The sequence below is a fragment of the Heterodontus francisci genome, chromosome 44 (assembly GCF_036365525.1).
Source record: "Heterodontus francisci isolate sHetFra1 chromosome 44, sHetFra1.hap1, whole genome shotgun sequence".
NCBI lineage: Eukaryota > Metazoa > Chordata > Chondrichthyes > Heterodontiformes > Heterodontidae > Heterodontus > Heterodontus francisci.
This window is the reverse complement of record NC_090414.1, coordinates 19,939,934-19,963,252: the sequence shown is the minus strand read 5'-3', so window position 1 is coordinate 19,963,252 and position 23,319 is coordinate 19,939,934. Positions and strand designations below refer to the sequence as shown.

General features: G+C 42.4%; 1 protein-coding gene across 4 annotated transcripts in view; it reads right to left on the bottom strand.

Moving 5' to 3' along the window:
• Nucleotides 1-460: 460 nt before the first annotated feature.
• The window catches only part of ahnak (AHNAK nucleoprotein), a 59,060-nt gene continuing 36,201 nt past the window's right edge, over nt 461-23,319 (bottom strand). For 3 of the 4 annotated variants that reach the window (XM_068021582.1, XM_068021581.1, XM_068021583.1), the window contains 2 exons: nt 22,612-22,802; nt 461-20,459 (listed from right to left, as the gene is read on the bottom strand). In XM_068021582.1, the coding sequence (XP_067877683.1) occupies nt 1,866-20,459; nt 22,612-22,802 (18,785 nt within the window). In that variant the 3' untranslated portion in view covers nt 461-1,865. The remainder of the gene's footprint in view (nt 20,460-22,611; nt 22,803-23,319) is intronic. The other variant, XM_068021584.1, reaches the window with a different exon arrangement.

Here is a 23,319-nt window from a genome sequence, read left to right as displayed (position 1 = left end):
TCTTATGACCAGCAGAAAGTACACCTGCGGGATTTTTATTTGGAAAGAAGATTTCTGTCCGAAACAGCCAATCTCCCAAGTCCCCACTTAGACATTCTGCATCCTAAATGGGGCAGGTGTCCACCCCTCAGAATTATGCTGAATGGTAGAAGTTCCTCCTTGCCGCACATCTAGGACGCGGTGCTCCAAGAATCTCAAGGATTTAGGTGTTGGAAGGCTGCTTGGACGTAAAGGGCACCACAAACAAACCTGATGTTCCCCTCATCCAACCTTCGCACATGGACTCACCTTTCAGCAGAACACGCCAAGTAGTATTCAGCGGCAAGGACCCTGCTTAAATTATTTTCTCCACCCCTCAGCCAACAAACCAACTGCAGCTAACCTATGGCTCAAATCAAAAATTCAACCTTTTGTTTCTTAATTCCGGTAAAAACCAAGAGACGGAGACAAGACCAGCCTTTAATTCAGGGTAATGAACTATTTATTTGGTTTTTACAAGGTACACACTTGTCTTACATTCCCATCGTCTACCTTTTGCCATAAAAGTGCAGACAGAATTATGAAGAAAAGTTCTATTAACAACACTTTCGATTGGAACAAATAGAAAAACTAAGCAAAGTCATAATTCTTGTCATTCATAACAAAAGGAAAGTTTTCGTTATGTTACAGGGAGTATTGGTGCTATCTATGGACTCAGACAAGGCTGTGCTTTACTGCAGTGCTCTCGTATTCTGTTTTTACAGTACTCGCAAAATGCTGCACTCATACGTGCGATCAGCGAACTTAGCTCAGACCAGGCAATCCAACATGAAATCTCCCACGAGGCACTGCACTTATCAACCAAGCCATACTGTGGGGTGGAGGGTGGTGGGGGGGGGAAATGGTGGGGAGAAGGCTAGGAAGGGGGATGGGGTATTTGAAATGCAACTAAATTGGTTATTAAATTTAATGTTCCGTACATTTTAATATCTGTGATTCACTCCAAACTACATAGTTGAGCATTGAGTAATTTCCCAGGGACTTCACTCTTGTGACTTTGGAAGGAAGGACATTGGGGTAAAAGATTACAGCAGCAGCACCACAAGGTAAAGGGGGGGGAGGGTGGCATTAACACTCAGATTCACAGTGGAAACATGCCCTGACTAGATCCACAGACAACACTTACACATTTTACAAAGCAGAAGAATTTAAGCTATCCAGAATAGATTTTTTTGTGGCCCTGTTAATTTTACAGGGAAAGGAAATCAGTCAAATTTTACTTATTGCTGTAGGACTTTGGCAATACTGCTCCAATCACTGGACGAATTGAGTTTGTTTTGGCCATTGCTAAATTTAACTTTATATAGAAAGGATGGTATCTATTTGTCTAAAGACAACTTAAACTCTTCTTCTATAACTGTCTCTGTATCTGTCTTGCTCAAATCAATCAATAATCAGTAAAAACTCTCATACATTAGCTGCAATTCCATTGAATAAAGTAAGCTACAGAGAGCACCAGTGATTACATGTTTTAACACCTGCATTTTACCAGTATATGAAAATAACAAACCACTACATAGAAAATGTATCAAAATAATCTTTTTCTGCTAGTAAGCTATTGCTTTCAGCTTGTAGTAATAGAACGTTAGTTTGTTTTATTAGCTGGTACAGAAGTGTACTGAAATATCTGCAGGTCAGATCTGACTTTGGTTCAATTCCTTGCATTGTGAAAAAAACAAGGGATCAACACTTTAAATATTCCATCCTATTTTTGACCTGCCAATGAGATAGGAATGAAGTCCAATGGATCCCCATGCCTTGGCTTATCAGTTAAAAGTAATGCAGTTAATTTCTATTTACAAGGACTCAGCTCTCTATTTACAAAATTATTCTTTGTTTTTGTTGATATTTAGTTCTACCTTAGGAAGGCGGAATCCTGCTCTGGATCCGCTCTCATTGCTGGAGGAGGAGGACATGCGGGACTTTTTGGAAACTAGAGAGATTCCACTGCCTTCTACTTCTGCCTCACCTTCACCAAGAGTGACCTCGTAGGAGCCCTTTGACTTGGCCCCAAAGCCTCCAAATGTTCCAAATTTCAGCTTTGACTTTTTGCCTTTTGCACCAGCAGCCCCTTCTCCAAATTCTATTCTGCCCTTGGGGGAAGATGGTGAAAGTTCATGCTCATCACTCAGAGATGACGATCTATGACGTTCTGACTTCTTGCTTTTAAATAACGAGAAATCTAATGTGCCTGATTTCCCTTTTGGGGACGTGCTTATGTCCAGACCAGAACCTTTCCCAGATGCTGACATTTCCGCTCCTTCCATCTCAATGTCACTGAAACCTAGGCTGCCCTTTGAGCCCTTAATATCAACCTTTGGTCCAGATACACTGAATTCACCCTCTGCTCCTTCGATACTACTTTTCCCTTTAGACTTAGAGAAATTAAATTTGGGCATTTTAATTTTGCCCTTTTTTATTCTGACCCCTGAACTTTCCATCTCACCTTCTGGCAGGCTGACACTTGCTTGTGGTCCCTTAATGTTGACATTTGGACCTTGTGCACCTGAAACACTTAGCTGTGCTTCTGGAACACTGACGCCCATTGCCATTTCTGGTCCTTCTAGATTCGTCCCTTTCGTTTTAAATTGAGAATGCTTGAATTTAGGAATTGTCAGTTTGTCCAATGGAACATCAAAATCAGCCATTGCTGCTTTAATATCTGTGCTAATATTAGGAGCTTTGGCATCAAACTCTGGACCTTTCAGATCACCTTTGGGACTGGAGACGTCAACACCTTTTATCAAAGGACCTTTTGCGTCAAACTTCACATTAGCTGTAGGGATTTTCACTTCAGGGCTCTTTACCTTAGCACTTAGGTTCACATCTGGTACACTGACGTTTATATCTCCCTTCATGTCTCCCTCAAATTTTGGTTCAGAAAATCCTATGTTAGGTTTTGGTACATTAAAATCAATACTGGGACCTTTTCCTTTTAGACCACCAAAGCTGATGTCTGGTGTATCCATTTTCACATTTGGCCCTTTAATGTCTACTTTAGGGCATTTTATGTCAGTGTCTATCTTTGGACCAGAAAGATCAGCAGCCAAATTCCCTCCTAGTTGAGGTCCCTTCACATTAATGTCGAAATCAGGCGCAGAGACCCCTTTCATCTTCTGTCCTGAAATGTCAATTTCAGCTTTTGGAAGGTTGATTTGAGGCATCTTTAGCTTTCCTTCTGCACCTTTAAAGTCAATATCTGCAGCACCAACATCTATATTAGGACTTTTTACAGCTACATCAAGTCCTCTAAAGTCTCCTTTGATATTTGGACTGGAAATATTGACATCACCTTTTAGTTGTGGATCCTTTAAATCAGTGTCTAATTTCGGTGCTGAGATGTCAACTGATGGCATTACAATCTGGGGGCCTTTGAATTTACCATCAGTATTTATGTCCACATCAGATGTCTCAAGATTTACATCTAAACCTGGTGTCTTAAAGTTGCCTCCTATCTTTGGTGCATTTATGCCAAGATTCAGTTCAGTACCAGAAGTGTTAAATTCAGGCATTTTCAGCTTTCCTTCTGGACCCTCAAAATTAACATCTGGAGTCTTAAGATCCAACCTTGGTCCCTTCATGTCTATTTTAGGTGCTCCGATATCACCTTTTAGATCAAAGTCAGGTGAGCTGATTTTGGGTCCTGAAAGCTTCCATGATGGCATCTTAAGACTTGATCCTTTTACTTTAGCATCGTGACCGTCAATATTTACCTCAGGAGCACCAATTTTGATATCTGCTGAAGGTATGTTAATATCACCTTCTACCTTTGGTCCTGAAAGATCTGCTTTTGGCAGATTAACAGCAACATCCATATCTGGCCCTGCTGCTTTATGGTCTACTCCAAAGCTGGGGAGTTTCAGTTTAGGCATTTTCAACTTTTCTCCTACACCTGCGATATTAACATTTGATGTATCTAGGTTTACATCTGGCCCTTTGATATCACATTCCATTGTTGGACCAGATACACAAACATCACCTTTAAGACTTGATTCTTTCAAATGTAGATCTGGAGCAGAGACCTGAGGTTGAAGACCAATACTGGGTACATCAATGTTAACTTCGGGTCCTTTAATTCCACTCTCTAATTTTGGTGGACCAACATCAATGTCCACACCTGAACCTTTGAATTTAGGTCCGGAAATAGTAAACTTTGGCTTCTTCATTTTCATTTTTAATTTACCTTCTGGTTTTTCAATGTCAACATTTGGAGCATCAACATCAAAATCTATTTCTGGTCTCTTTACGTCGATCGTTGGTCCTTTTACACCTCCGGATACTTCCCCTTTCAGATTTGTGCCCTTTAAATTAATATCCAAATCTGGCTCAGACATTTTGGGCGACTTGATGTTTACTGAAGGAAATTTTAATTTTGTGCCTTTAGCTTTGAAACCAGAACCTTCTAAGTCAACATTTGTGTTGACATCTATTCCTGGTGATTTAATGTCAACATGTGGTCCTTTTATACCTGCAGATGGAACATCCATTTCAGGTGCTTGTAAATCTCCTTCAATCTTTGGACTAGGTAGTTCAGCTTTTATTTTTGATGGTGCCAGATCAAACTCAACATCTGGAAATGACAACTTCATTTTTCCAAATCGTGGTTTCTTTACTTTTGATGACTTGATATTTAATTGTCCATCGGATGATCCAAGGCTTACATTTAGATCTGGCGACTTAATATCTACTTCTGGCTTGGATAAATCAAGGTCACTCTTTGGAGCGGTCACCTTCACATCTCCTGCAGGTTTCTTCGATTTGATGTTGAATTTAGGCATTCTAAATTTGCCCTTTTTTCCCTTATTGCTAATATTTAAGTCTGGTGAATCAACAGTCAAATCTACATCAGGACCTGTTGCATCCAGAGATGGAGCATTTATTTCTGCTTGTGGACCTTTTATTCCAAATCCAAATTTTGGCTTCTTCACTTTTGGCATTTTCAGATGTGCTTCTGGACTATCTATATCCAGATCAGGTGCACTAACATCAATACCAAAACTTGGAGATTGAATATCGGCAGTACCTTCCACTTTTGGGCCTTTCAAGTCAAAATTCATGTCTGGTGAAGATATATTGGGACCTGAAATATCCAAAGAAGGCAGTGAAAAATTGTGCCCATTTCCTTTTACATCAGGGCCCTCAATATTCATTTCAGGTCCCTTGATATCTACTTTGGGACCTTTGATATCAAAATTTGGACCCTTGATGTCACTCTCCATATTAATGTCTGCGACATCAACACCACCTGTCACTTCTGGACTTTTAAACCCAAGATCAAAATTAGGAGCTTTAATTTTGGGTAAGGAGACATTGATGCCTGGCATTTGAAATCCGTGGCCTTTGATTTTACCATCAGCATCTACATCTATGTCAGGAACTTCAATCCCACCTTTTATCTTTGGTCCAGATAGATTGACATCTGCCTCAGGAAGATTGGCATCAATATTCAGATCTGGACCTTCAACTTTAGGTCCACCCATTCCGAAGGTGGGCATTCTGAATTTTGGCATGTGGAACTTCCCACCGGGACCCTTAATGTCAGCTTCAGGAACATCTACATCGACATCTACCTTGGGGCCTTTGATCTCTCCCTCGATATTGGCAGAAGGAAGGTCAATATCGTGGTCACCTTTCAGTTTTGGGCCTTTAAGTTTAAAGTCTAAGTCGGGAGCCTTTATGTTGGGCATATTTATGGCTGGCAGTGAAAATTTGAGACCTCTTCCTTTTACATCAGGTCCCTCCATATCAACTTTGGGACCTTCAATATTCATATCTGGGCCTTTGAAATCACCCTCCAGATTAACATCAGGGACATTAACGTCTCCACCCATTTTTGGACCTTTTAGCTGTACGTCAAAGTCAGGATTTTTGAACTTGTGTCCTGAGATGTTGAATTCTGGCATTTTAAATTTAGGGCCTTTGATTTTACCAGGACCTCCTTCAACATCTAGATCTACTTCAGGTAGATCAACACCACCTTCTATCTTTGGTCCAGTTAGATTGAGATCTGCCTCAGGAAGATTGGCATCAATATTCAGATCTGGACCTTCAACTTTAGGTCCACCCATTCCGAAGGTGGGCATTCTGAATTTTGGCATGTGGAACTTCCCACTGGGACCCTTAATGTCAGCTTCAGGAACATCGACATCTACCTTGGGGCCTTTGACCTCTCCCTCTATATTTGCAGAAGGAAGTTCAATATCGTGGTCACCTTTCAGTTTTGGGCCTTTAAGTTTAAAGTCTAAGTCGGGAGCCTTTATGTTGGGCATATTTATGGTTGGCAGTGAAAATTTGAGACCTCTTCCTTTTACATCAGGTCCCCCAATATCAACTTCGGGACCTTCAATATTCATATCTGGGCCTTTGAAATCACCCTCCAGATTAACATCAGGGACATTAACGTCTCCACCCATTTTTGGACCTTTTAGCTGTACGTCAAAGTCAGGTTTTTTGAACTTGTGTCCTGAGAGGTTGAATTCTGGCATTTTAAATTTAGGGCCTTTGATTTTACCAGGACCTCCTTCAACATCTAGATCTACGTCAGGCAGATCAACACCGCCTTCTATCTTTGGTCCAGTTAGATTGAGATTTGCCTCAGGAAGATTGGCATCAATATTCAGATCTGGACCTTCAACTTTAGGTCCACCCATTCCGAAGGTGGGCATTCTGAATTTTGGCATGTGGAACTTCCCACTGGGACCCTTAATGTCAGCTTCAGGAACATCGACATCTACCTTGGGGCCTTTGACCTCTCCCTCTATATTTGCAGAAGGAAGTTCAATATCGTGGTCACCTTTCAGTTTTGGGCCTTTAAGTTTAAAGTCTAAGTCGGGAGCCTTTATGTTGGGCATATTTATGGTTGGCAGTGAAAATTTGAGACCTCTTCCTTTTACATCAGGTCCCCCAATATCAACTTCGGGACCTTCAATATTCATATCTGGGCCTTTGAAATCACCCTCCAGATTAACATCAGGGACATTAAAGTCTCCACCCATTTTTGGACCTTTGAGCTGTACGTCAAAGTCAGGTTTTTTGAACTTGTGTCCTGAGAGGTTGAATTCTGGCATTTTAAATTTAGGGCCTTTGATTTTACCAGGACCTCCTTCAACATCTAGATCTAAGTCAGGCAGATCAACACCGCCTTCTATCTTTGGTCCAGTTAGATTGAGATTTGCCTCAGGAAGATTGGCATCAATATTCAGATCTGGACCTTCAACTTTAGGTCCACCCATTCCGAAGGTGGGCATTCTGAATTTTGGCATGTGGAACTTCCCACTGGGACCCTTAATGTCAGCTTCAGGAACATCGACATCTACCTTGGGGCCTTTGACCTCTCCCTCTATATTTGCAGAAGGAAGTTCAATATCGTGGTCACCTTTCAGTTTTGGGCCTTTAAGTTTAAAGTCTAAGTCGGGAGCCTTTATGTTGGGCATATTTATGGTTGGCAGTGAAAATTTGAGACCTCTTCCTTTTACATCAGGTCCCTCCATATCAACTTTGGGACCTTCAATATTCATATCTGGGCCTTTGAAATCACCCTCCAGATTAACATCAGGGACATTAAAGTCTCCACCCATTTTTGGACCTTTTAGCTGTACGTCAAAGTCAGGATTTTTGAACTTGTGTCCTGATATGTTGAATTCTGGCATTTTAAATTTAGGGCCTTTGATTTTACCAGGACCTCCTTCAACATCTAGATCTATGTCAGGTAGATCAACACCGCCTTCTATCTTTGGTCCAGTTAGATTGAGATCTGCCTCAGGAAGATTGGCATCAATATTCAGATCTGGACCTTCAACTTTAGGTCCACCCATTCCGAAGGTGGGCATTCTGAATTTTGGCATGTGGAACTTCCCACTGGGACCCTTAATGTCAGCTTCAGGAACATCGACATCTACCTTGGGGCCTTTGACCTCTCCCTCTATATTTGCAGAAGGAAGGTCAATATCGTGGTCACCTTTCAGTTTTGGGCCTTTAAGTTTAAAGTCTAAGTCGGGAGCCTTTATGTTGGGCATATTTATGGTTGGCAGTGAAAATTTGAGACCTCTTCCTTTTACATCAGGTCCCCCAATATCAACTTCGGGACCTTCAATATTCATATCTAGGCCTTTGAAATCACCCTCCAGATTAACATCAGGGACATTAACGTCTCCACCCATTTTTGGACCTTTTAGCTGTACGTCAAAGTCAGGTTTTTTGAACTTGTGTCCTGAGAGGTTGAATTCTGGCATTTTAAATTTAGGGCCTTTGATTTTACCAGGACCTCCTTCAACATCTAGATCTACGTCAGGTAGATCAACACCGCCTTCTATCTTTGGTCCAGTTAGATTGAGATCTGCCTCAGGAAGATTGGCATCAATATTCAGATCTGGACCTTCAACTTTAGGTCCACCCATTCCGAAGGTGGGCATTCTGAATTTTGGCATGTGGAACTTCCCACTGGGACCCTTAATGTCAGCTTCAGGAACATCTACATCGACATCTACCTTGGGGCCTTTGACCTCTCCCTCGATATTGGCAGAAGGAAGGTCAATATCGTGGTCACCTTTCAGTTTTGGGCCTTTAAGTTTAAAGTCTAAGTCGGGAGCCTTTATGTTGGGCATATTTATGGCTGGCAGTGAAAATTTGAGACCTCTTCCTTTTACATCAGGTCCCCCAATATCAACTTTGGGACCTTCAATATTCATATCTGGGCCTTTGAAATCACCCTCCAGATTAACATCAGGGACATTAACGTCTCCACCCATTTTTGGACCTTTTAGCTGTACGTCAAAGTCAGGAGTTTTGAACTTGTGTCCTGAGAGGTTGAATTCTGGCATTTTAAATTTAGGGCCTTTGATTTTACCATGACCTCCTTCAACATCTAGATCTACGTCAGGTAGATCAACACCGCCTTCTATCTTTGGTCCAGTTAGATTGACATCTGCCTCAGGAAGATTGGCATCAATATTCAGATCTGGACCTTCAACTTTAGGTCCACCCATTCCGAAGGTGGGCATTCTGAATTTTGGCATGTGGAACTTCCCACTGGGACCCTTAATATCAGCTTCAGGAACATTGACATCTACCTTGGGGCCTTTGACCTCTCCCTCTATATTTGCAGAAGGAAGTTCAATATCGTGGTCACCTTTCAGTTTTGGGCCTTTAAGTTTAAAGTCTAAGTCGGGAGCCTTTATGTTGGGCATATTTATGGCTGGCAGTGAAAATTTGAGACCTCTTCCTTTTACATCAGGTCCCTCAATATCAACTTCGGGACCTTCAATACTCAAATCTGGGCCTTTGAAATCACCCTCCAGATTAACATCAGGGACATTAATGTCTCCACCCATTTTTGGACCTTTTAGCTGTACGTCAAAGTCAGGTTTTTTGAACTTGTGTCCTGAGAGGTTGAATTCTGGCATTTTAAATTTAGGACCTTTGATTTTACCAGGACCTCCTTCAACATCTAGATCTACGTCAGGTAGATCAACACCGCCTTCTATCTTTGGTCCAGTTAGACTGACATCTGCCTCAGGAAGATTGGCATCAATATTCAGATCTGGACCTTCAACTTTAGGTCCACCTATTCCGAAGGTGGGCATTCTGAATTTTGGCATGTGGAACTTCCCACTGGGACCCTTAATGTCAGCTTCAGGAACATCGACATCTACCTTGGGGCCTTTGACCTCTCCCTCGATATTGGCAGAAGGAAGGTCAATATCGTGGTCACCTTTCAGTTTTGGGCCTTTAAGTTTAAAGTCTAAGTTGGGAGCCTTTATGTTGGGCATATTTATGGCTGGCAGTGAAAATTTGAGACTTCTTCCTTTTACATCAGGTCCCCCAATATCAACTTTGGGGCCTTCAATACTCAAATCTGGGCCTTTAAAATCACCCCCCAGATTAACATCAGGGACATTAAAGTCTCCACCCATTTTTGGACCCTTTAGCTCTACGTTAAAGTCAGGTTTTTTGAACTTGTGTCCTGAGAGGTTGAATTCTGGCATTTTAAATTTAGGGCCTTTGATTTTACCAGGACCTCCTTCAACATCTAGATCTACGTCAGGTAGATCAACACCGCCTTCTATCTTTGGTCCAGTTAGATTGAGATCTGCCTCAGGAAGATTGGCATCAATATTCAGATCTGGACCTTCAACTTTAGGTCCACCCATTCCGAAGGTGGGCATTCTGAATTTTGGCATGTGGAACTTCCCACTGGGACCCTTAATGTCAGCTTCAGGAACATCTACATCGACATCTACCTTGGGGCCTTTGACCTCTCCCTCGATATTGGCAGAAGGAAGGTCAATATCGTGGTCACCTTTCAGTTTTGGGCCTTTAAGTTTAAAGTCTAAGTCGGGAGCCTTTATGTTGGGCATATTTATGGCTGGCAGTGAAAATTTGAGACCTCTTCCTTTTACATCAGGTCCCCCAATATCAACTTTGGGACCTTCAATATTCATATCTGGGCCTTTGAAATCACCCTCCAGATTAACATCAGGGACATTAACGTCTCCACCCATTTTTGGACCTTTTAGCTGTACGTCAAAGTCAGGAGTTTTGAACTTGTGTCCTGAGAGGTTGAATTCTGGCATTTTAAATTTAGGGCCTTTGATTTTACCATGACCTCCTTCAACATCTAGATCTACGTCAGGTAGATCAACACCGCCTTCTATCTTTGGTCCAGTTAGATTGACATCTGCCTCAGGAAGATTGGCATCAATATTCAGATCTGGACCTTCAACTTTAGGTCCACCCATTCCGAAGGTGGGCATTCTGAATTTTGGCATGTGGAACTTCCCACTGGGACCCTTAATATCAGCTTCAGGAACATCGACATCTACCTTGGGGCCTTTGACCTCTCCCTCTATATTGGCAGAAGGAAGGTCAATATCGTGGTCACCTTTCAGTTTTGGGCCTTTAAGTTTAAAGTCTAAGTCGGGAGCCTTTATGTTGGGCATATTTATGGCTGGCAGTGAAAATTTGAGACCTCTTCCTTTTACATCAGGTCCCTCAATATCAACTTTGGGACCTTCAATATTCATATCTGGGCCTTTGAAATCACCCTCCAGATTAACATCAGGGACATTAACGTCTCCACCCATTTTTGGACCTTTTAGCTCTATGTCAAAGTCAGGTTTTTTGAACTTGTGTCCTGAGAGATTGAATTCTGGCATTTTAAATTTAGGACCCTTGATTTTCCCAGAACCTCTTTCAACATCTAGATCTACGTCAGGTAGATCAACACCGCCTTCTATCTTTGGTCCAGTTAGATTGACATCTGCCTCAGGAAGATTGGCATCAATATTCAGATCTGGACCTTCAACTTTAGGTCCACCCATTCCGAAGGTGGGCATTCTGAATTTTGGCATGTGGAACTTCCCACTGGGACCCTTAATGTCAGCTTCAGGAACATCTACATCGACATCTACCTTGGGGCCTTTGACCTCTCCCTCGATATTGGCAGAAGGAAGGTCAATATCGTGGTCACCTTTCAGTTTTGGGCCTTTAAGTTTAAAGTCTAAGTCGGGAGCCTTTATGTTGGGCATATTTATGGCTGGCAGTGAAAATTTGAGACCTCTTCCTTTTACATCAGGTCCCCCCAAATCAACTTTGGGGCCTTCAATATTCATATCTGGGCCTTTGAAATCACCCTCCAGATTAACATCAGGGATATTAACGTCTCCACCCATTTTTGGACCTTTTATCTCAACGTTAAAGTCAGGTTTTTTGAACTTGTGTCCTGAGATGTTCAATTCTGGCATTTTAAATTTAGGGCCTTTGATTTTACCAGGACCTCCTTCAACATCTAGATCTACGTCAGGTAGATCAACACCGCCTTCTATCTTTGGTCCAGTTAGATTGACATCTGCCTCAGGAAGACTGGCATCAATATTCAGATCTGGACCTTCAACTTTAGGTCCACCCAGTCCGAAGGTGGGCATTCTGAATTTTGGCATGTGGAACTTCCCACTGGGACCCTTAATGTCAGCTTCAGGAACATCTACATCGACATCTACCTTGGGGCCTTTGACCTCTCCCTCGATATTGGCAGAAGGAAGGTCAATATCGTGGTCACCTTTCAGTTTTGGGCCTTTAAGTTTAAAGTCTAAGTCGGGAGCCTTTATGTTGGGCATATTTATGGCTGGCAGTGAAAATTTGAGACCTCTTCCTTTTACATCAGGTCCCCCAATATCAACTTTGGGGCCTTCAATATTCATATCTGGGCCTTTGAAATCACCCTCCAGATTAACATCAGGGACATTAACGTCTCCACCCAATTTTGGACCTTTTAGCTGTACGTCAAAGTCAGGTTTTTTGAACTTGTGTCCTGAGATGTTCAATTCTGGCATTTTAAATTTAGGGCCTTTGATTTTACCAGGACCTCCTTCAACATCTAGATCTACATCAGGTAGATCAACACCACCTTCTATCTTTGGTCCAGTTAGATTGACATCTGCCTTAGGAAGACTGGCATCAATATTCAGATCTGGACCTTCAACTTTAGGTCCACCCAGTCCGAAGGTGGGCATTCTGAATTTTGGCATGTGGAACTTCCCACTGGGACCCTTAATGTCAGCTTCAGGAACATCTACATCGACATCTACCTTGGGGCCTTTGACCTCTCCCTCGATATTGGCAGAAGGAAGGTCAATATCGTGGTCACCTTTCAGTTTTGGGCCTTTAAGTTTAAAGTCTAAGTCGGGAGCCTTTATGTTGGGCATATTTATGGCTGGCAGTGAAAATTTGAGACCTCTTCCTTTTACATCAGGTCCCCCAATATCAACTTTGGGACCTTCAATATTCATATCTGGGCCTTTGAAATCACCCTCCAGATTAACATCAGGGACATTAACGTCTCCACCCATTTTTGGACCTTTTAGCTGTACGTCAAAGTCAGGAGTTTTGAACTTGTGTCCTGAGAGGTTGAATTCTGGCATTTTAAATTTAGGGCCCTTGATTTTCCCAGAACCTCTTTCAACATCTAGATCTACTTCAGGTAGATCAACACCGCCTTCTATCTTTGGTCCAGTTAGATTGAGATCTGCCTCAGGAAGATTGGCATCAATATTCAGATCTGGACCTTCAACTTTAGGTCCACCCAGTCCGAAGGTGGGCATTCTGAATTTTGGCATGTGGAACTTCCCACTGGGACCCTTAATGTCAGCTTCAGGAACATCTACATCGACATCTACCTTGGGGCCTTTGACCTCTCCCTCGATATTGGCAGAAGGAAGGTCAATATCGTGGTCACCTTTCAGTTTTGGGCCTTTAAGTTTAAAGTCTAAGTCGGGAGCCTTTATGTTGGGCATATTTATGGCTGGCAGTGAAAATTTGAGACCTCTTCCTTTTACATCAGGTCCCCCCAAATCAACTTTGGGGCCTTCAATATTCATATCTGGGCCTTTGAAATCACCCTCCAGATTAACATCAGGGATATTAACGTCTCCACCCATTTTTGGACCTTTTATCTCAACGTTAAAGTCAGGTTTTTTGAACTTGTGTCCTGAGATGTTCAATTCTGGCATTTTAAATTTAGGGCCTTTGATTTTACCAGGACCTCCTTCAACATCTAGATCTACGTCAGGTAGATCAACACCGCCTTCTATCTTTGGTTCAGTTAGATTGACATCTGCCTCAGGAAGACTGGCATCAATATTCAGATCTGGACCTTCAACTTTAGGTCCACCCAGTCCGAAGGTGGGCATTCTGAATTTTGGCATGTGGAACTTCCCACTGGGACCCTTAATGTCAGCTTCAGGAACATCTACATCGACATCTACCTTGGGGCCTTTGACCTCTCCCTCTATATTGGCAGAAGGAAGGTCAATTTCGTGGTCACCTTTCAGTTTTGGGCCTTTAAGTTTAAAGTCTAAGTCGGGAGCCTTTATGTTGGGCATATTTATGGCTGGCAGTGAAAATTTGAGACCTCTTCCTTTTACATCAGGGCCCCCAATATCAACTTTGGGACCTTCAATATTCATATCTGGGCCTTTGAAATCACCCTCCAGATTAACATCAGGGACATCAACGTCTCCGCCCATTTTTGGACCTTTTAGCTGGACGTCAAAGTCAGGAGTTTTGAACTTGTGTCCTGAGAGGTTGAATTCTGGCATTTTAAATTTAGGGCCCTTGATTTTCCCAGAACCTCTTTCAACATCTAGATCTACTTCAGGTAGATCAACACCGCCTTCTATCTTTGGTCCAGTTAGATTGACATCTGCCTCAGGAAGATTGGCATCAATATTCAGATCTGGACCTTCAACTTTAGGTCCACCCATTCCGAAGGTGGGCATTCTGAATTTTGGCATGTGGAACTTCCCACTGGGACCCTTAATGTCAGCTTCAGGAACATCGACATCTACCTTGGGGCCTTTGACCTCTCCCTCGATATTGGCAGAAGGAAGGTCAATATCGTGATCACCTTTCAGTTTTGGGCCTTTAAGTTTAAAATCTAAGTCGGGAGCCTTTATGTTGGGCATATTTATGGTTGGCAGTGAAAATTTGAGACCTCTTCCTTTTGCATCAGGTCCCCCAATATCAACTTTGGGACCTTCAATATTCATATCTGGGCCTTTGAAATCACCCTCCAGATTAACATCAGGGACATTAACGTCTCCACCCATTTTTGGACCTTTTAGCTGTACGTCAAAGTCAGGTTTTTTGAACTTGTGTCCTGAGATGTTCAATTCTGGCATTTTAAATTTAGGGCCCTTGATTTTACCAGAACCTCTTTCAACATCTAGATCTACGTCAGGTAGGTCAACACCACCTTCTATCTTTGGTCCAGTTAGATTGACATCTGCCTCAGGAAGATTGGCATCAATATTCAGATCTGGACCTTCAACTTTAGGTCCACCCATTCCGAAGGTGGGCATTCTGAATTTTGGCATGTGGAACTTCCCACTGGGACCCTTAATGTCAGCTTCAGGAACATCGACATCGACATCTACCTTGGGTCCTTTGACCTCTCCCTCGATTTTGGCAGAAGGAAGGTCAATATCGTGGTCACCTTTCAGTTTTGGGCCTTTAAGTTTAAAGTCTAAGTCGGGAGCCTTTATGTTGGGCATATTTATGGTTGGCAGTGAAAATTTGAGACCTCTTCCTTTTACATCAGGTCCCCCAATATCAACTTTGGGACCTTCAATATTCATATCTGCGCCTTTGAAATCACCCTCCAGATTAACATCAGGGACATCAACGTCTCCACCCATTTTTGGACCTTTTATTTCAACGTTAAAGTCAGGTTTTTTGAACTTGTGTCCTGAGAGGTTGAATTCTGGCATTTTAAATTTAGGGCCCTTGATTTTCCCAGAACCTCTTTCAACATCTAGATCTACTTCAGGTAGATCAACACCGCCTTCTATCTTTGGTCCAGTTAGATTGACATCTGCCTCAGGAAGATTGGCATCAATATTCAGATCTGGACCTTCAACTTTAGGTCCACCCATTCCGAACGTGGGCATTCTGAATTTTGGCATGTGGAACTTCCCACTGGGACCCTTAATGTCAGCTTCAGGAACATCTACATCGACATCTACCTTGGGGCCTTTGACCTCTCCCTCAATACTGGCAGAAGGAAGGTCAATATCGTGATCACCTTCCACTTTTGGGCCTTTAAGTTTAAAGTCTAAGTCGGGAGCCTTTATGTTGGGCATATTTATGGTTGGCAGTGAAAATTTGAGACCTCTTCCTTTTACATCAGGTCCCCCAATATCAACTTTGGGACCTTCAATATTCATATCTGCGCCTTTGAAATCACCCTCCAGATTAACATCAGGGACATTAACGTCTCCGCCCATTTTTGGACCTTTTATCTCTCCGTCAAAGTCAGGAGTTTTGAACTTGTGTCCTGAGATGTTGAATTCTGGCATTTTAAATTTAGGGCCTTTGATTTTACCAGGACCCCCTTCAACATCTAGATCTACGTCAGGTAGATCAACACCGCCTTCTATCTTTGGTCCAGTTAGGTTGAGATCTGCCTCAGGAAGATTGGCATCAATATTCAGATCTGGACCTTCAACTTTCGGTCCACCCATTCCGAAGGTGGGCATTCTGAATTTTGGCATGTGGAACTTCCCACTGGGACCCTTAATGTCAGCTTCAGGAACATCTACATCGACATCTACCTTGGGGCCTTTGACCTCTCCCTCGATATTGGCAGAAGGAAGGTCAATATCGTGGTCACCTTTCAGTTTTGGGCCTTTAAGTTTAAAGTCTAAGTCGGGAGCCTTTATGTTGGGCATATTTATGGCTGGCAGGGAAAATTTGAGACCTCTTCCTTTTACATCAGGTCCCCCCAAATCAACTTTGGGGCCTTCAATATTCATATCTGGGCCTTTGAAATCACCCTCCAGTTTAACATCAGGGACATTAACGTCTCCACCCATTTTTGGACCTTTTAGCTGTACATCAAAGTCAGGAGTTTTGAACTTGTGTCCTGATATGTTGAATTCTGGCATTTTAAATTTAGGGCCTTTGATTTTACCAGGACCTCCTTCAACATCTAGATCTATGTCAGGTAGATCAACACCACCTTCTATCTTTGGTCCAGTTAGATTGACATCTGCCTCAGGAAGATTGGCATCAATATTCAGATCTGGACCTTCAACTTTAGGTCCACCCATTCCGAACGTGGGCATTCTGAATTTTGGCATGTGGAACTTCCCACTGGAACCCTTAATGTCAGCTTGAGGAACATCTACATCGACATCTACCTTGGGGCCTTTGACCTCTCCCTCTATATTTGCAGAAGGAAGTTCAATATCGTGGTCACCTTTCAGTTTTGGGCCTTTAAGTTTAAAGTCTAAGTCGGGAGCCTTTATGTTGGGCATATTTATGGCTGGCAGTGAAAATTTGAGACCTCTTCCTTTTACATCAGGTCCCCCAATATCAACTTCGGGACCTTCAATATTCATATCTGGGCCTTTGAAATCACCCTCCAGATTAACATCAGGGACATCAACGTCTCCACCCATTTTTGGACCTTTTAGCTGTACGTCAAAGTCAGGTTGTTTGAACTTGTGTCCTGAGATGTTCAATTCTGGCATTTTAAATTTAGGGCCTTTGATTTTACCAGGACCTCCTTCAACATCTAGATCTAAGTCAGGTAGATCAACACCGCCTTCTATCTTTGGTCCAGTTAGATTGACATCTGCCTCAGGAAGATTGGCATCAAAATTCAGATCTGGACCTTCAACTTTAGGTCCACCCATTCCGAACGTGGGCATTCTGAATTTTGGCATGTGGAACTTCCCACTGGGACCCTTAATGTCAGCTTCAGGAACATCTACATCTACCTTGGGGCCTTTGACCTCTCCCTCGATATTGTCAGAAGGAAGGTCAATATCGTGATCACCTTTCAGTTTTGGGCCTTTAAGTTTAAAGTCTAAGTCGGGAGCCTTTATGTTGGGCATATTTATGGCTGGCAGTGAAAATTTGAGACCTCTTCCTTTTACATCAGGTCCCCCAATATCAACTTCGGGACCTTCAATATTCATATCTGGGCCTTTGAAATCACCCTCCAGATTAACATCAGGGACATTAATGTCTCCACCCATTTTTGGACCTTTTAGCTGTACGTCAAAGTCAGGTTGTTTGAACTTGTGTCCTGAGATGTTCAATTCTGGCATTTTAAATTTAGGGCCTTTGATTTTACCAGGACCTCCTTCAACATCTAGATCTACGTCAGGCAGATCAACACCGCCTTCTATCTTTGGTCCAGTTAGATTGACATCTGCCTCAGGAAGATTGGCATCAATATTCAGATCTGGACTTTCAACTTTAGGTCCACCCATTCCGAACGTGGGCATTGTGAATTTTGGCATGTGGAACTTCCCACTGGGACCCTTAATGTCAGCTTGAGGAACATCTACATCGACATCTACCTTGGGGCCTTTGACCTCTCCCTCTATATTTGCAGAAGGAAGTTCAATATCGTGGTCACCTTTCAGTTTTGGGCCTTTAAGTTTAAAGTCTAAGTCGGGAGCCTTTATGTTGGGCATATTTATGGTTGGCAGTGAAAATTTGAGACCTCTTCCTTTTACATCAGGTCCCCCAATATCAACTTCGGGACCTTCAATATTCATATCTGGGCCTTTGAAATCACCCTCCAGATTAACATCAGGGACATTAATGTCTCCACCCATTTTTGGACCTTTTAGCTGTACGTCAAAGTCAGGTTGTTTGAACTTGTGTCCTGAGATGTTCAATTCTGGCATTTTAAATTTAGGGCCTTTGATTTTACCATGACCTCCTTCAACATCTAGATCTACGTCAGGTAGATCAACACCGCCTTCTATCTTTGGTCCAGTTAGATTGACATCTGCCTCAGGAAGATTGGCATCAATATTCAGATCTGGACCTTCAACTTTAGGTCCACCCATTCCGAACGTGGGCATTCTGAATTTTGGCATGTGGATCTTCCCACTGGGACCCTTAATGTCAGCTTCAGGAACATCGACATCTACCTTACGGCTTTTGACCTCTCCCTCTATATTTGCAGAAGGAAGTTCAATATCGTGATCACCTTTCAGTTTTGGGCCTTTAAGTTTAAAGTCTAAGTCGGGAGCCTTTATGTTGGGCATATTCATGGCTGGCAGTGAAAATTTGAGACCTCTTCCTTTTACATCAGGTCCCCCAATATCAACTTTGGGACCTTCAATATTCATATCTGGGCCTTTGAAATCACCCTCCAGATTAACATCAGGGACATCAACGTCTCCGCCCATTTTTGGACCTTTTATCTCTATGTTAAAGTCAGGTTTTTTGAACTTAGGTCCTGAGATGTTTTCTGGCATTTTAAATTTAGGGCCTTTGATTTTACCAGAACCTCTTTCAACATCTAGATCAACGTCAGGTAGATCAACACCACCTCCTATCTTTGGTCCAGTTAGTTTGGCATCTGCCTCAGGAAGATAAGCATCAATATTCAAATCAGGACTTTCTACTTTAGGACCACTCATTTGAAACTGAGGCACTTTGAATTTTGGCACGTGCAACTTTCCTCTGGCACCTTCAATGTCAGCTTTTGGCATGTCCACATCAATGTTGGGTCTTTTGACCTTTCCTGCTATGTTTGCAGAAGGAAGGTGAATATCATGGTCACCTTTCAGTTTTGGGCCTTCAAGACTCAAGTCAATGTCTGAAGTCTTTCTGTTGGGCATCTTTATTGATGGGACTGAAAACTTGACCCCACTTTCTTTTACATCATGTCCCTCGATATCAAATTTGGTATCTGTTATATTGAAATCTGGGCCTTTAATGCCACCCTGCAGATTGCTGTCAGGTGTGTCACCATCACCTGCCACTCTTGGACCTTTCAGCTGCAGATCAGTATCAGGCTTTATGATCTTGGGTCCAGAGATGCTAATTCCTGGCATTTTAAACCTAGGGCCTTTAATTTCACCAGCACCTCCTTCAACATCCAGATTAACTCCAGGTATTTCAACGCTGCTTTCTATCTTTGGTCTAGATAGCTTAACATCTGCCTCAGGAAAGTTAGTACTGATATTCACATCTGGTACTTCTTTTGTCATTGCTTGGGCTTGTAGAATTTCTTTTGGATCGGAACCTGAAATACTAAAATTTGATGTCTTCATTTTGATATTTAGTTTCCCATCATATGTACTGAAACCTGAACCATTAACTTGCATTTTCGACCTTTGATCATCAATCTTCGGAGAAGAAATGACTGTTTTTGCTACACTTGTGTTAATATCAACAACTGGATCTCTCACTTTTGACCCAGAAATACTCAACTCTGGCATCTTGACTGAAGGCATTTTCATTTTCCCATCTGAACCTCCAATTTCTACATCTGGTTTTGTTGTTGTTATGTCAATAACGGGCATTTGTTTATCTGTTGTAACTTTTGGAACGGAAACATCAATGCTTGCATTTGGGAACTTTACATTAGGTCCAATTAAATCAACTTTTGGTGCAGAAATATCCACACTTGCTTTTGCAATTTTGACATCAAGATCAGATGTCTGTGTTGTTCCTCCTGATACATTGATCTGCGACATATGGAAAGTAGTCTGGCCATGTTCTGTATCCGGTCCAGGTACCTCTACAACTTTTGTTTTCACAATGTGCATTGTATGCGTTGTCCGTTGGCCGTCTCCCATTTGAAATTTCCCACATTCAGTGCTTGAGAGATTAACATCTACATCCATCTCTGATGTTTCCAGTTTTGGGCCTGATCTCTCAATGGTGACTTGCTCATATCTTGGAACTTTTATTTTAAATTCTGGATTCTGGTTGTCCATGTCTGTTATGACTGTAGGGCCAGACGTATGAATTGTACGTGTAATGACTTTTCTGGTGATATGTACATTGGACGATCTGTCACTTTGACCTGATGCCTCTGTATCATCTTCTGACTTCAGACGAGGCTTGATTTTCGTTCTGTAAATCCTCTGATAGTCTTCATCATCACCACTCTAGAGGAAATATAAAATCTTGTGTCATATCCAGCTTCATGCTTTTGCTTTTATTTAACAGGAACTGTCAAGCTTCCATGCAGGACAGGAAAATCCTTGTTCAGACCTGTGCTGGGCTAATGTGGCAGTACAAGAGCTTGGAAGGGAATAAAATAAAGACCAGAATATCCTCTCTGCTCCCTGTCCAGTGATTTTGCTGAAAGAACATATGTCTGGACATTCAATGAGAATAGGATCAAGCTTGACTATGATGCCCTCCCTTGCCCACAGTTGAAAAGCCTATCAACATGCATTGTCTAGACTCACCCATCTCCTCCAGTCTGTCCCATCCCATGCTCTATGGTGTTCTAAATCTAGTCTCCAAGGGACTCTTCTACTTACCTCCCTTAAAGCTTCTCAGAGTTAGTTTCTCCTTACACCTCTCTATCTTGCTACCTCTCTCCCAACATTTAAAAGTCTTATTAAAACCTATGTATTCAACCACGCTTTCAGTCAGTTCTTCTAACTCTCCCACTCCTGCTCACCATTCTCCAATGTGAAATGCCTCAAGACATTTTTATATTAAAGGTGCTCATGTAAAATGTGGTTTTCTTGCCTTATATATGACAAATGAGTGAGGTACAGAGGGCCGCAAGCTGCAGGAAGAGTAAACTCCTTCAGGATAGATGGGGAGAAAATGGGGGAAATATATGTTCAAATTCCACCACGGCAACTAGTGGAATTTAAATTCAATTAAGTAATAAAAATCTAGTATTGGTGCCATGAAACTATGATCGATTGTTGTAAAAGCCCATCTAGTTCACTGATGTCCTTTAGGGAAGGAAATCCCTTATCTGGTCTGGCCTATATGTGACTGCAGACTCACAGCAACGTAGTTGACTCTTAACTGCCCTCCGAAATGGCCTAGCAAGCCACTGCAGAAAAGTCAGTGAACTGCAGCAGTTCAAGAACGTGGCTCACCACAATCTTCTCCAGGGCAATTAGGGATGCCTTGCCAGTGACACTCCTATCCCATGAAAGAACAAAAGAAATTATAAAAGGGAATATGTTAAGTACTAATTGGTTACTCAAGATGCTGCAGCGTCTTCACTGGCAAGAGGGTGTAATTACAGTGTGATAATTTTACATCCGCAATTTCCATTTTAAATGTGAATATTGGTATTTATAATGGAACAAGTTGATGTGAATTGTGCATGGATGTTAGTGAAGTGCTATAAGCAAAGTGAAATTAGTCAGGAATGTTGTTTTCACAGAGAAAGATGTAAAAAAAGGTGTGCATTATATTATGTTACCTTTAACTTACAGCTCTGCCACCTGCGCCAGCATTGTAAGGTAAATGAGAAGGTGCAACCATCTGGGTCAGCACTGACACCTAACTGAAGAGATGCTTTTCACTGGCACCTCCAGAGGGCAGCATTGGTAGCAGATAAAACAGAAAGTCCTTATCTCTCCAGTTACTGGGGAAGAACAATAATTTTTAGGAATAGGATCTTGGGCCATAAACTACGTCCTTTTATTGTTTTTCTCTACAATTTCTCCCCCTCCCCTCTTCTCCAGGAGGTGGTGTGTCCCTTATTGGATGACCATCTGGTACTTTACTCAATTGGCCCACTGTTATGTTTGCCTGGCCATGGGTAAACAGACTATCCAACACAGCAAAGCCTGAGCCTGCCCACATGCACGCATGCTGCTTATTTCAATCAGGAGCAGGAAACCTGGCCAATATTCCCTCCCCTAATCAAAGACACTGAGGCCAACTACAGTGCCCCCCCACCACTGTCCTAGTTCAGATCAACTAACTCAGCACAGTCAAGGAATCTTAACCTTCCTGGTTTGCATCACCTGTAAGTTATCGGGGAGTCTGCATGTCCTTTATTTCATAGTTTAACCCCAAATTCTCAACAGCCAAGAAATAAAACTACCAAATGCCACTTTCAAACTCAAGGTCTATGTGTGCTGGCAACTCTTGTGCACAGAATGTGCCCTACAGTGTAAATGGGCAGGTCCCACAACACCAGTAGCTTTGGAATATTCCAGATCCACTCTTTCTTGAAGGAGTTATGCAATATAAATGTGGCATCATTCTGTAACTCCAAATTGTAAACAAACATTCCTTTTAATGTGACTTTCCTCAACAGTGCACTGCACATACCAGTACAGCATCTGGACTTGTAGCCTCAAGCCGTTCCGGGTTCCAAGAATAATTTCCCCCAGGAGAAAGCTTTTCTCCTTTCCGATGTAGTTTCAGTCCCACGGTGTGTCGGTCCACAGTCCGTAGTATTTTCTGCGCTTCTTCATATCCCATGTCATCAAAGTAAATAGTTGCACTCACAATTTGGTCACCTAAGAAGAGGAAAAAAGAGGTCATTTGAGGTTTGCAGGACATTTAGAAGCATTGAGACTTCAAGATAAAAGCCAAGCTCAGCCCTGAGTTAGAGGAGAGCAGGCTGCACAGAAAGAATGAGGGTGCCTGGGATGGAAAATGCAAAAGCTCATATGATGAGTGCACTGTCCCATGTGAAACTGTGACATACATGAATGTCTTGGATTTGATCCCTAGTCTGTACTGAGTTAACTAACTGATCTCAGCTGAGATGGCAGGAATGATGTTATACTTGGCCTCAGTGCCCCAGTATTTCATGTGGCTGAACTCTATTCAGTGACTCCTGCTGGAATGTACAAGTATTTCTGGATCTTCAATGAGGATAGAATTGGGCATGGCTGTGATGCCCAATGGCTTGCCAACATTCATTGTCATTAGAAGTAGCCACCTGGGTGAGGTACGGAGCCAGTCTGTGCCATTGAAACCTGCACCTCATCATGAACCAGTGAGCTAAATTTTATCACCAGAGCTGAAAGC